Here is a 13205-nt window from a genome sequence, read left to right on the forward strand (position 1 = left end):
CGGAAAGCAAAGAGCTGGATGGAGCACGCCACGCGGAGCTGCATGCACTTGTCAGTGTCAATGACTACGTCACAGAGCTAGAGCCAGACCGCTTCAATTCACGGGGCTCGGTGCGGTGTTTCCCCTTTCACTGTTTCAGCCAGCCTTCAGAAGAACGGTATCCATGGTCGAGCATGGTGACCACCATGATTTTTTTTTTTTTTTTTTTTTTTTTCGATAGTGAGGAAAATGTTATCAACTCCAAAGCACGAAAAAGGCCAAAAACTAAACCAAGAACATATGCAATAACATGTTATTTATAAAGACAGGACAAGTGAATAATTAGTCAGTCCATTGTTCATGATGATCTCCGCCGGTTACGTCGGCAAGCGAGCCTCCGCCACTGCCAAAGCAGCGTGGGCTCCGCAGGAGGGTGCAAATTTCAAACCAAAATTTAAACGCCTACAACCGCGAATGCACACGATACAGGATTTCAGAAGGCTGAAGGAAATCCTGCATCTAACAAATGCCATAACATGAGAGTAATGCTCACCCCTCTTCTCCGCCAACAGATGAGCAATACGTTTGTACAGTGCTGTTGATGCCGGACCCATTCCGCCACTGGCTGACATGACCGCCGGAACAAAGGAGGCTTGCTCAACCTGCCTCACCCGCTCCTCATAGTGCCTTCTCTTTTCTTTTTCATGTCGCTGATACACAATAGTATGTGGTGCAGATCGATTTGAGCGTGAGTGAGGATTAAAAACCCGTATATCAATAAGTGTACGCTCAAAACGACTGCCCCACAAACCATTGGCAGCGACATCCAACCGGGCACGGTCTTCCACATTTGCGGTCCGGTAGCGAAGACGCTCCCCCGTCAGCGGTTGCAGCAAGGGCTCGATGGACACACTGGTGCACACCTCGTCCAGCAGCCGGGCCGTGACGTCCCGAATACCATTGTGTCTAATGGAGGGAAACCCTCCATAGGGGCACGACAGGGAATGCGCGACAGTTGCCTCTTGGCCGCAAGAGCAGTGTGACGGTACCCTGGCCGGTGTCCATCCGTAACGGAGGCAGAGTCCGTCCCAAAACTCTCCCTTTGTTAAATTAAAATGATATTTCTTAAGTGGACGGCACGTCAGCCAGCTCGACGACCCTTTCTCCTTCGCGACGTCTATGACATGTCGTAGCGACTCCGACACACTGCCCGATATCGCGTCGAATTCCAGTTTCTGATGACGTCGAGAAGATGCCTTGGCGTCTCTCTTGGCCGATCTGATTAACACTACCGAGTCACCGATGGAGCCATCCCCTGACAAGATTCTCCGAGACAAAGGGTTGGTCATCCGAACCGACGAGTCGTATTGTTGGCATAGGGACACAGGGTTAATCAAACCGAGCCCACCCAGACGACACGGCAAAGCCATAAGCCGTCGGAGAGTGTCGCCTGGGGGTGCACGGCAAGTTAAGGCTGTAGTAGAATACTACGGACCTGGCTCGCTCACACAACGTCGTCTGGAGAGTCTAACTCAAAAACTAATCTTTCATGGATATGTTATGCATTATATCATGTCATGGACTACGGAGCTTAGGCTAGGATCAGTACGGTGCTTGCACATAACAGACAGCAGGCTGACCAGGAATAGAAAGCTACATTACACAATGTATCGGCAAGAACATCAGCAGACCTAATCAACCATAATCAACTATATTTCTAAGGGGTCGTCACAAGGAGGGAAATCTGGCGACCATCTGGTGGAATAGCGATACCTACACCTACATAGAACACCAAACAATGCACATCTATGGTTCTAATCTAGCACAAGCACGGCAGGGCATGTACCTGTCAGCAGTACGTAGTACAGTCATAGTCATACATAGATGTACCATGCAACTGAGTTACTCGCTAGTCAATGCAGGACATGCAAGGATGGCACCTTGTCCAGTACAGTACAATCACACCCCTCTCCTAGGTGACATCTCCACTCGACTCTAGCCATTGTATCTAGCTGGACGCGCCAAGGTTCCACGGTCACGTAGGTCATAAGCCGGTGCAGGGCGATCGTCGTCGTCGTCCGCTGGCTCCGGCTGGTCAAGCCACATCTCACCATCACCGTCGTCACGCCCATCGTCGGCGCTCGTGTGCGCCTGCTCCGTCGCTCCTGGACGCGGAGCACCATCCTGCTTGGCACTCTGTGGGTGTCGTACGTCAGGCTTGAGAAGGTTGATGTTCACGACTTTCTCCCCGCCATCATCTCTGGTGATGACTACTGTCGACGGCGCAATGATCTTCTTCACTTTCCAGCCGCACTGGTATGGCGGAGTCAACTTGCGTCGCCGGCCAGGCTGTTTCAGCATCACACGTTGCCCCTCTGTGTAGGGTGCCTCGAACTTGGTGATTGGCTTCTCCGGAGTCGTAGCAGCAAGCTCCACCTCCACGTGGTCGCGGACCCTTGCTGCTGTCTCGCCAACTCGGTCAACCCACTCGCTCAGTAGGGCTTCTGGTTCCTCAGCCTCGATGATCAGCTGGCGCGGCTGCCATGAACACATGGCCAGCATCGGCGGTATGGCTGTCGTGGTGTGTGGCCTCGTGCGGTAGTAGTAGAGCAGCAGATCCAGCTCAGTTTTCCAATCTGCTGCTTCTGTGAGGACCTTCCGCATCAGCGTGATGATGGTCCTGTTTGCCCTCTCGACACCTCCCTGCGACTGCGGGTGACGTACGGCCCCTGTCTTCACACGCACGCCGAACCGTACGAAGAGAGCTCGGACAACGGCGTTCTTGAACTCGGAGCCATTGTCCATACGGACTTCGTCTGGCGGGCCCCAACGGCAGCAGAGGCTGGTCAGCGCTTCTGCAACACTGATCGCATCGTGCCGCCTGAGAGGGATTGCCTCGACCCACTTCGTAAACACATCCACGCACACCAACACGCAGTGGTACTGACCGGATTTCTCCTCTCCCAGGTGAAGCGTGTCGATCTGAACGACACTCCACGGCCGCCCAGGCAAGTCTGGCTGCGTCGGCGGCGCTGCGGGTCCTGCGTGGCTGCTAGCGGCTGCACACTGTCGGCACTGGTCACAATACTCCCGGCACCTAGCCGCCATGCTGGGGAAGAAGCAACGTGCGCGGAGCATGTCGTACATCACACTCCAGCTGGCATGCCCGGACATCACGTGGGCCGACTCGAGAACGCTGTGCTCAAGGCACTCCGGAACGATCGGCACAGTGACAACGCCGAGTGCAGGCAGCTTGAGCGTGCGGCTCAGCTGGCCGTCCTTGATGACGAGCTGTTCACGAATCTTCCGGTAGGTGGCGTGCTGAATCTCGCTGGCGCTCTCGATAGCACTGACCAGCGTCTGAATCAACGGGCACTTCCGCTGGGCATCACAGACGTCGTCACAGCCAATGACGGTCGCCGGCTGCTTCATTGCCATGGACGCGGCAACTTCCGGAGATTCGTCGCTCTCGGGAACGCGAGCTATTTGCAGCCACTTCTTTGGGACACGGGTCAGTCTGTCAGCGACATTCTCGTTCGTCGGTACCCAGCCAACTGTTACCTTCAGGCCAGCCGTTGCGACTAGGTCTTCAATGATGTCCAGACGGCGCACAACGAGAAGCTTGTGGAGGCCAGTGACCCTGACTCGTCTGACGTTCCCGAGGACCTGCGACACCCAGCCTGCAACCGCCTTCGAGTCAGTCACTAACGTCACCTTCTCCACCTTGTACTCCGCGGCGAGTGTTAGCGCCCTTAAGACGGCGTCCAGCTCGGCAATGTTAATGTGTTTGTGGTCACGTGGCTCGCGCAGCCACGAGCAGTCTTCGATCGTAGTACCATCGTGATGCAGGGAAGCTCCAATGGCGACGTCCGACGCGTCGCAGAACACGGTCCAGCCGTCGCTATCCAGCGATGGAACACGCCACGCACCTCTTGCAGGGTCTGACTCCCGGACCATGTCGGCCAGCTCTGCGCAGCACCTGGCGACCGCTTCTGGCACGGCGTCATCCCAGCCATCAGCTGAGCAGGCCTGTCGCTTCAACCACGCACATGCCGGGCGGAGCCACGAGCACACTGGGTAGTGGCTAGTCAGGCGTCCCGTCCACTTGAAGACCTCACGCTTCGTCAGCGGCTGTTCGAAGCCAAGGTTGACACCTCCTCTACGAGCCCAGTTGACCGTGCCGTCACTTTCCTTTGACAGTTGGAGACCGAGAACTCTGGCCGCGGTGAGCGGTTCTGCGGGCTTGGTCGGCAGACCGTAGCGGTGAAGAGCGGACGTCACAGCTTGCTCTTTCGCTCCCGGAACGAGCACATCGTCGACGTAGCTATCAACATCCTGCCACTCTCGGGTCACCCAGCGGACGATGATGTCCATCACCTTGGGCGCGACGGACAGGCCGAAGCCCATCCTCGTCATTACGTACAGCTTTTCTCGCCAAACGACAACCTGGTAGCGGGCGAGCGACGGGTCTACATGAACCTGGAGATAGGCCTTCCTGATGTCGATTAGCTTGCACTCTTGATCGCCGGCCATGCGCCACTTCCGCAGTTTATCGGCGCAAACGGGCGCCTCGGTCCCCGGATTGGATTTGATGACACCGTTCAGTGCTCGGTAATCTAGACACGGCCGGACTGGGGTAGAGGCTTTGTGTTCTTGGACCTTGGCTAGCAGAGGCAGGATAGCTGCCGGTTCCCCGTGTACGGATGGGTCGTGCTCCACCAGCCAGCCGTTCTCCACCCAAGCATCGACTTCGGTACAGAAGCTGGCTTCCTGCTCCGGCGACAGCCGCTTCCGAGAATACTGTCCGATGCCGGAACCGATCTGTTTGGTTGGCGGTTCATCATCAGCCCACATCCATCGCACGATCCAGCGCTGGCTTGCGCTGTCCCACCGGACCTCGCTGTCGTCCGTTCTCAGCACCACATCCTCTCCGTCCTTGCTCACAGTCACGTGCCGAGAAGGGTGAGCGGCCGGCACTGTCGCCGCCACGATGGCAGGACGGTCAGTTTCTGGGGCGCCGAACTGGACACTCGACAGGGAACCATCGTCACCATACCCGAGGTGAACTCCTCCGACAGCCGCAATCACGTCAGCGCCAACGAGGACGTCTGCATTCACAGCGTCCAACTTCCGGACAACGAAGGCTTTCACTTGCGTCCGCGGAAGATGAACCGGGCAGCCCGCCTCTACTCGCTCTACCAGCAGCTCTACGGCTCCAAGCAGCTCGACTGCGCTGCCGTTCAGGGCGTTCATCTGGACTTCAGTGTCGGGTTCATACTGGATGCCATGGTCAGTAAGGAAAGCCTCAGCCACCAGAGAGCGTGTGGCGCACGTGTCTACTGCTGCCCTTGCTCTCTTCCATGCACTCGCGCTTTGGTCCCGCGGCTTGACATCGACGTACACCCTGGGCAGAGTCCCCTGTCCTGCCTTCGTCACTGTGCAGAGGCACTTGTCAGTGCTAGCTCCGCGCTCACCAGCAGCTGCAGCAGCAGTGCCGCCCTTCGAAGCCGCTTCCCATCGCTCACGTGCAGGGCAGTTTCGCTTGACGTGGCCAGGCTTATCGCAAAAGAAGCACGTGAGCCCGCGAGGCTGAGGACGACCACGCCGATCGTGGCTCCTTGAAGGGCAGTTTCGGCGGAGGTGCCCAACTTTTCCGCACTCGAAACAAGCCGAGCTGGCAACTGGCTGGCTCTTTCCACTACTGCTACTGCTCGCCGCCGCTGCCACTTCCTCCGAGGCTCTAGCTAGCAATCGCGAGTCGCTCTGCGCTGACCTCAGAGCTCGGATCGATGCCAAACACCCGCTCACGGAATGTTCCTTCGAGGCCATGGACAAGCGTAATTCCTTCGCGAAGGCGCTTGGCAATCCGGACACCATCTGTTCGATCAACAATGGGTCCTTATCATCGTCGGCGGCGTGCCCCGCCAGGCTCGCGAGCCTCTGTAGATCGGCCACGTACGCATCGGTCGACTCGTCTTCTCGTAGAGTCCGAGTCGTGAATGCACGGTACGCCTGTGCCTTCGTCAGGCTGAAGGACACTTTCATCTTCTCCTTCACCTTCTCCTCGTCCTTCTGGTCGTCGGCCGGCATCCGCGTGAATACCAGGAACGCGTCTCCATCCAAGAACAGTGGAAAGTTCTTCATTCGTTTCTCCGCAGAATCCCATCCTTGGATCTTGGCTAGGACGCTGAACTTCCCCCAGAAGTGTTCCCAGTCGTCCCCTTTGCCACGATACGCACGAACGAAGTTGTCGACCTTCAGCGACGCCATCGTAGATCGCTGTTCCTGCTGCTCCACCGCTAGAGCTTGAGCGTTTCCTGCGTACTCCGCCGGTACGACGCTGTGAACCCTTTGTGAGAGATCCCGGGTTTCGGCACCACAAAAGCTGTAGTAGAATACTACGGACCTGGCTCGCTCACACAACGTCGTCTGGAGAGTCTAACTCAAAAACTAATCTTTCATGGATATGTTATGCATTATATCATGTCATGGACTACGGAGCTTAGGCTAGGATCAGTACGGTGCTTGCACATAACAGACAGCAGGCTGACCAGGAATAGAAAGCTACATTACACAATGACATGTATCGGCAAGAACATCAGCAGACCTAATCAACCATAATCAACTATATTTCTAAGGGGTCGTCACAAGGAGGGAAATCTGGCGACCATCTGGTGGAATAGCGATACCTACACCTACATAGAACACCAAACAATGCACATCTATGGTTCTAATCTAGCACAAGCACGGCAGGGCATGTACCTGTCAGCAGTACGTAGTACAGTCATAGTCATACATAGATGTACCATGCAACTGAGTTACTCGCTAGTCAATGCAGGACATGCAAGGATGGCACCTTGTCCAGTACAGTACAATCACAAGGCGGGAATCAGTTCAGACTTCACAATGTCCTCCAGCGGTTGGAACATGGGTTCGGGTACCTTCATGGTACGACAGAGGAACGCCCATCTACCCCTGAGGCCCGTCACATCCGCAGAATACGCAGCCTGCGGCTGGGTTTGTGCAAATACTGCTAGCTTCTTCAGTTCCCCCATCCATTCGTCCACCTTTGTTTTGATATAGCTTTGAAGAAAGCTGTCCCTTCCGATTGCTGCGCCAAGATATCGTGATCCCTCGTCCGTTATCATTACACCAGTGTCTCGAAACAATTCAGTCGCCTCCTGGTAACACCTTTCCTTGACGACAAGGACCGATTTCTTTGGGTTTACGTAATATCCATATGCCGGTCCTCTCTTGTCCATTATGTCCCACCATAGACGGAGTCTGCGAAGACGAGCAGCAGCGGATGAATCGTCCGCGAACCATGACTGCACCGCACCCGCCTCATCCGCCAAACGTATCAAGGGCATTATTCCCAACGCGTACATGTACATTGCAAGGGGATCACCCTGTGTTGTCCCTTCTTGCGACAGGATACTTTCACCGTCCACGTAGAGATGAGCTGGATCACGGTAGGTATTAATAAGAACGGTAGCAAGTGATGGACACAAGTGCCGAACATTTCTTAAGCAAGTCTGTCGATTTAGTCTGTTGAACGCATTACTTGCATCCGCCATCAGAATTCCTTCGGTGTCATCCAGCTCAAAGGCCTGCTGCATCGCATGTACCACCATGATCAGTGTAGAACTGCGATGACCATGGATGGCCGGCACGTGAGTCTTCATGACTGTAGTCTGTAGACTGAGGGAGTTCTATTAAAGGGGAAGTATACCCTAAAATCAAATTTTCACCAGTTGTAGTCTTCGGGGTGCTGAGTCGAATGGTCTTGGTCCGAGGAAGCTGAGACGCTCCCTTCCTACTTGAATCCCAATCGAACTCGCGCACTTCCACCGAAACTGGGTGACTGCGCCCTACTAGATGGGGATTTGTATGCAAAATATCACTAAAAGCGCCATTTCGTCCTTATAAAAGCACGGATGACCGCGATTGGCCCATATGTTGTAGTCTTTTGGACGCTGAGTCGACTGGTTTTGGTCCGAAAAGGCTGCGATGCAGCGTTCCTCTTTTATTCCCAATCGAACATGGTTGAACAAGCGGTCACGTGCTCCTGCGTACACCAGTCACCTGGTCACCGTGCCTGCAGGGTACAACTTACTAGCCTGTTTGACCTTTTTTGGGTGCAGTCCTGTCACTCGAGTTGAACTCGAGTTGAACCTTGGTGTGAAAGTTGTCGCCTGCTGGCGCGGTGACCAGGTGATTTGGGCACCTAGGAGCACGTGACCACTTGTTCAACCATGTTCGATTGGGAATAAAGGAGGAACGCTGCATCGCAGCCTTTTCGGACCAAAACCAGTCGACTCAGCGTCCAAAAGACTACAACATATGGGCCAATCGCGGTCATCCGTGCTTTTATAAGAACGAAATGGCGCTTTTAGTGACATTTTGCATACAAATCCCCATCTAGTAGGGCGCAGTCACCCAGTTTCGGTGGAAGTGCGCGAGTTCGATTGGGATTCAAGTAGGAAGGGAGCGTCTCAGCTTCCTCGGACCAAGACCATTCGACTCAGCACCCAGAAGACTACAACTGGTGAAAATTTGATTTTAGGGTATACTTCCCCTTTAACCTTTTGAGCACGACGCTACCTGAATGCCGCCCCACGTCAACACCTGCAAAAATCGCGTTTTTCCTATGAAAGTAGTAGCTGTTCAAGGATCGATAACTTTACCTTCCTTTTGGACGAATTCCACGATCTTGAGCTTCCTGCAAAGGTCTTGAGGCGAGGAACAAAATAGTTCCAAGCTCAGCTCGGAGCGACACCAAAAGCCCATGCTACAGTCTGGCAAACTTCACGCACGCGCTCGACAGACTTGAGCACGGCCAGGAGATCAAATCCTCAGCTGCCATTTCACTCTCCTTGCTCGTATCGAGCTCAAATTTTTTTTGAGGACTCCCAAATCCGCTGCCATCATTTGAATCTAGTTTCCATGGCAGCAGATAGCGCGAAAATGATCGAAAATGGAGAATACGCGTTCTGCAGAGTTCGCAAAAAAATCGATTTGAATTTGCCGTGTCGAGTCGCATATCTCAACAACCCGGGGTCGTATCGCTTCGGCGATTGTTTCTATCGCAAGCTGAGAGTTTTCTCTTGCAGATACATATTTCGATCGTGAGAATCGGCCAAGAATTGACCGAGTTACGATAGTTTGAACTCACGCGGTTCATGCAAATCGCGTTTGTACGCTATGTACACTCACGACGTAATAATACGTCATGCGTGGGTGCAGTGACACTGTACGTGACGTATTAATACGTCATGCGTGCTCAAAGGGTTAAAGGGAAACTGAACGCCAAAAATAAGTATGGCTTATCCGAAGGAGAATTGGGCACTGATTCCGATGAGCTATGTCTCGAGCCGATCAGAGAAGAGGAACCGTGTCAAATTTCATAAATAACACCTTCCATATTTGGAAATTGGGCTTGATGACGTGCGTACTGCTTAGCTGTCACCATGCTGTGCATGCTCAGCAGTGTAATTGAATGGAAGAAAACAATTACTTTGGTGTTTTGCAGCTCTGTTTCGTTCCCTGACGGTAACCAAATCTAGATGTAGGAATCTGTTGAGCAGGAGAGTGACACATGTCTTCCCGAGGGCTGTCCAGGCTGCAGTGGTGATGAAGAAGACACGATCATCACCCCGAGATCCATTGTAGCGAATTGGAAAACTCATGGTGAATTTGCTTCCACTCCAAGGCAATGTCGAGGTATGAAGGGTGCTTGTAATGCCTTCCAAAGTGAAGAGGAGATGAACATGGCTTTGCATAGCTGTTGTTCTACGCCAACTTACCTACTCTTGCTGGTACCGTAGTGGCATATTGCAAATTTCGTGGACGAACAACTCTAGTCACTAGTGGCTAGTGAGCAACACTAACAGGTGAGATTTTTCAATTTGACAAACATTGTTTTTGTTTGAGAACTGACAGTGGCAGTCATTTGACTCAGTAGGTGTCTTTGCTGCTTCTTTCCCTTCATTGGTAGGGTTGTGCTTGAATAGTACAAGTGCTTGAAGTAAAATAAAATAAATAGAACATAAATCTAATCAAGCATCAGTACAGGTATTGCGAAGTTCAACTTCAAAGCACATGAAATCACAATGATCACAAAGTTTATGTAATCAGGAGTACACCCTGTGTTCAACGAACACATACACACATGCTGTATTGCGCACACACATGTACACATGTGCGTGCACCCCCACCCCACAGACACACGCATGCAGCGCGCACATCCATACACATGTGCGTGTACCCCCCCCCCCCCACACACACACACTCCTACCCATACACATGTGCGTGCCCCCCCCCCCCCCACACACACACGTGTGCACATACAGATACACAAACACACACGCACGAACACACACAAGATACGTGTAAGTGTACATGGTCTTCCTGGTGCAGATGCTGAGCCAGCACAATGGAAAATACCTCCATCAAGATGCTTGATCAAGTGTTGTGATAATGGCACTGTTTGTTTGTTTTTACAAAGAAGTGTGGGAAAGATTACAATGCATTATAATTCATAATTGTTCTTTGCCTTGTACTGTGCAGACCAGAATGCTTCGCTATCAACTCCTGGCTTTCCATCGGCATGGTGTTCAGCTGCAGCGGCATCTGGTCCGGGAAGTTCAAGTTGCTGGATGGCTGCACTGACACAGGATGGGTTTGCGTTGGCAATGCGATACGGCAGTCATCCCACATCACGAGCTACACGTTTATGTACCGTAATTTATATTGTCGCTCGTCCAGCAACGTCAAGGCTCTGCATGTAAACACAGGAGAACACCATAATACTACTCAGGGGATAATAATTTTGGATATCAATTTCGTGACAATTATTAGATTCACACAATATTCACAACGTATGCAACACGATGCTGTCTATTGACACTACTTCAAACTGAAGTGCACACTACTCCTCTCCCGTTTTCATCTCCCTCTACCTTATGAATACTCTGCATTACTGGTTTCGTTTCTACCCTTTCCATTGCTGCCAGCTCCCAGTCTTTTTCAATGCACAGCACCACCTTGACAGTCATTTTTGTGATTTGATGTACACATACTTTGAAGTTCAAATTCGAATTACATGATCAGATTTTTGTTCCACATTTTCTATATATGTTTACTTCAAGCACAACCCTACCGCGTACCGATGAAGGGAAAGAAGCAGCAGAGAGACACCTACTGAGTCTAATGACTGCCACTGTCAGTTCTCAAACAAAAACAATGTTTGTCAAATTGAAAAATCTCACCTGTTAGTGTTGCTCACTAGCCAATAGTGACTAGAGTTGTTCGTCCACGAAATTTGCAATATGCCACTACGGTACCAGCAAGAGTAGGTAAGTTGGCATAGAACAACAGCTATGCAAAGCCATGTTCATCTCCTCTTCACTTTGGAAAGCAGTACAAGCACCCTTCATACCTCGACATTGCCTTGGAGTGGAAGCAAATTCACCATGAGTTTTCCAATTCGCTACGATCGATCTCGGGGTGATGATCGTGTCTTCTTCATCACCACTGCAGCCTGGACAGCCTTCGGGAAGACATGTGTCACTCTCCTGCTCAACAGATTCCTACATCTAGATTTGGTTACCGTCAGGGAACGAAACAGAGCTGCAAAACACCAAAGTAATTGTTTTCTTCCATTCAATTACACTGCTGAACATGCACAGCATGGTGACAGCTAAGCAGTACGCACGTCATCAAGGCCAATTTCCAAATATGGGAGGTGTTATCAAGAGTACATAACCCCCCAGACAGAGTGTGCAACGCCGATCCAGCTCTGTGTAGGGTCTTGGTCGAGCGGAATCGGATCTTCTGATGTCATGCGTACACTTCACACCAGCGCAAGGCCGGTCTCGAGGCAGGGCACCATTGTTTTTGATCCAAGAGTACCCGCGACTCCCCGGGTTCCCCTCAGATGTGTACGGTATTATGACGCAAAGATCCGATTCCGCTCGACCAAGACCCTATGCAGAACTGGATCAGGCGTTGCACACTCTGGGGGGTTATGTACTCTTGGTGTTATTTATGAAATTTGACACAGTTCCTCTTCTCTGATCGGCTCGAGACATAGCTCATCGGAATCAGTGCCCAATTCTTCTTCGGATAAGCCATACTTATTTTTGGCGTTCAGTTTCCCTTTAACCCTTTAACCGTCATATAAATTTCACCCATTGAAACGCCGAACGAAATTTCAACTTTGCCAGGTCATAACTTTAGTTGTACTCACTCGATTTTTATAATCTTGGGCTCGTTGGAAAGCTCTGGACGAGACCAGCACGATGGTACCACATTCTTCGCCTCAGCAGTCACACAACCAGCGCTGGAACGCAGCGACGTCGTCTCAACGCCAGGCATGCAAATGACGAGTTCAAAACTCCGCCATGGCCGTCTCCTTCATCGTAGAGTGTTCAAATTTTTTTGAGAGATCGAGCATTTCGTGAGGAATACGTAACGTCGTTGGTCGCGAGCAACAGTCACAGAGCGCGTGAAGAAACGGGGAAATCCCGTGACGACGTCAGCCGCGCGCCCAGCGCAGCGGAAGTGACAAGCGTGCAGTACTCAGCTCTTGATAACTCTGCTCCACTACATCGTAGCTCAACGCGGATTTCTGCAACAGAAAGCCTGGAAAATTCGCGACCGAATCGATAGTAAATTTTCTATCGTGGGTAAAAAATCATTCCAGTGCGAGTATTTCAACTGATGGGTCGAATTCGACCCACAAATGTATGGTCTGACGGTTAAAGGGTTAATACAACACAATGCATCTATACTACAGTGAAACTCGTCTACTGGTCTACAAGCGACTGCTCAAGGAACCCGGCTTCAAACTGTTGTCCGAAATGTTCCCTATCTGGGGATACATGTAGCTCACGTTGAGTGCACACACAACTCAACCATGCTATCAGTACAGCCGAGAGTTCTCTTGGCACAGGCGCATGCTGCAATGGAGTTGGCAGAGAAGAACACCCTGTAAATGTAAATACTTCAGTACTGTACTACTGGTATCTGTACTGTACTACTGGTATCAGTACTGTACTAGTACCGGTACTGGTATCTGTACTGTACTACTGGTATCAGCACTGTACCACAGTCGACCTACCCTTATAATGATAACCTCTATAACGATATTACCCGGATATTTTTCTGCCAAACCAAATCACTCCATTGACTTTTGTATACAATGCCTTACCTCTATAACAATA

At 51.7% G+C, this 13205-nt stretch overlaps 1 protein-coding gene and 2 long non-coding RNA genes across 3 annotated transcripts; 1 reads left to right on the forward strand and 2 right to left on the reverse strand.

Moving 5' to 3' along the window:
* Positions 1-1974: 1974 nt before the first annotated feature.
* Positions 1975-6249, reverse strand: LOC135806761 (uncharacterized). The gene has a single exon (XM_065320985.1). It carries the CDS (start codon positions 6247-6249, stop codon positions 1975-1977), a length of 4275 nt encoding a protein of 1424 aa, XP_065177057.1.
* Positions 6250-9276: 3027 nt separating this feature from the next.
* On the forward strand, positions 9277-11105 carry LOC135809431 (uncharacterized). The gene is made up of 2 exons (XR_010552196.1): positions 9277-9872; positions 10549-11105. It is a non-coding gene; the product is annotated as an uncharacterized LOC135809431 (long non-coding RNA).
* LOC135809425 (uncharacterized) lies at positions 10372-11943 on the reverse strand. The gene is made up of 2 exons (XR_010552195.1): positions 11250-11943; positions 10372-10759 (listed from the first exon to the last, which is right to left on the reverse strand). It is a non-coding gene; the product is annotated as an uncharacterized LOC135809425 (long non-coding RNA).
* Between the last annotated feature and the right edge of the window lie 1262 nt (positions 11944-13205).

This window comes from Sycon ciliatum, chromosome 1 (genome assembly GCF_964019385.1).
Source record: "Sycon ciliatum chromosome 1, ocSycCili1.1, whole genome shotgun sequence".
In the NCBI taxonomy this organism is placed as follows: domain Eukaryota; kingdom Metazoa; phylum Porifera; class Calcarea; order Leucosolenida; family Sycettidae; genus Sycon; species Sycon ciliatum.

Excerpts from the sequence above, each read along its gene's own strand:
- LOC135806761 (XM_065320985.1), bottom strand. The coding sequence starts at position 6,249 with ATGGCGTCGCTGAAGGTCGACAACTTCGTTCGTGCGTATCGTGGCAAA.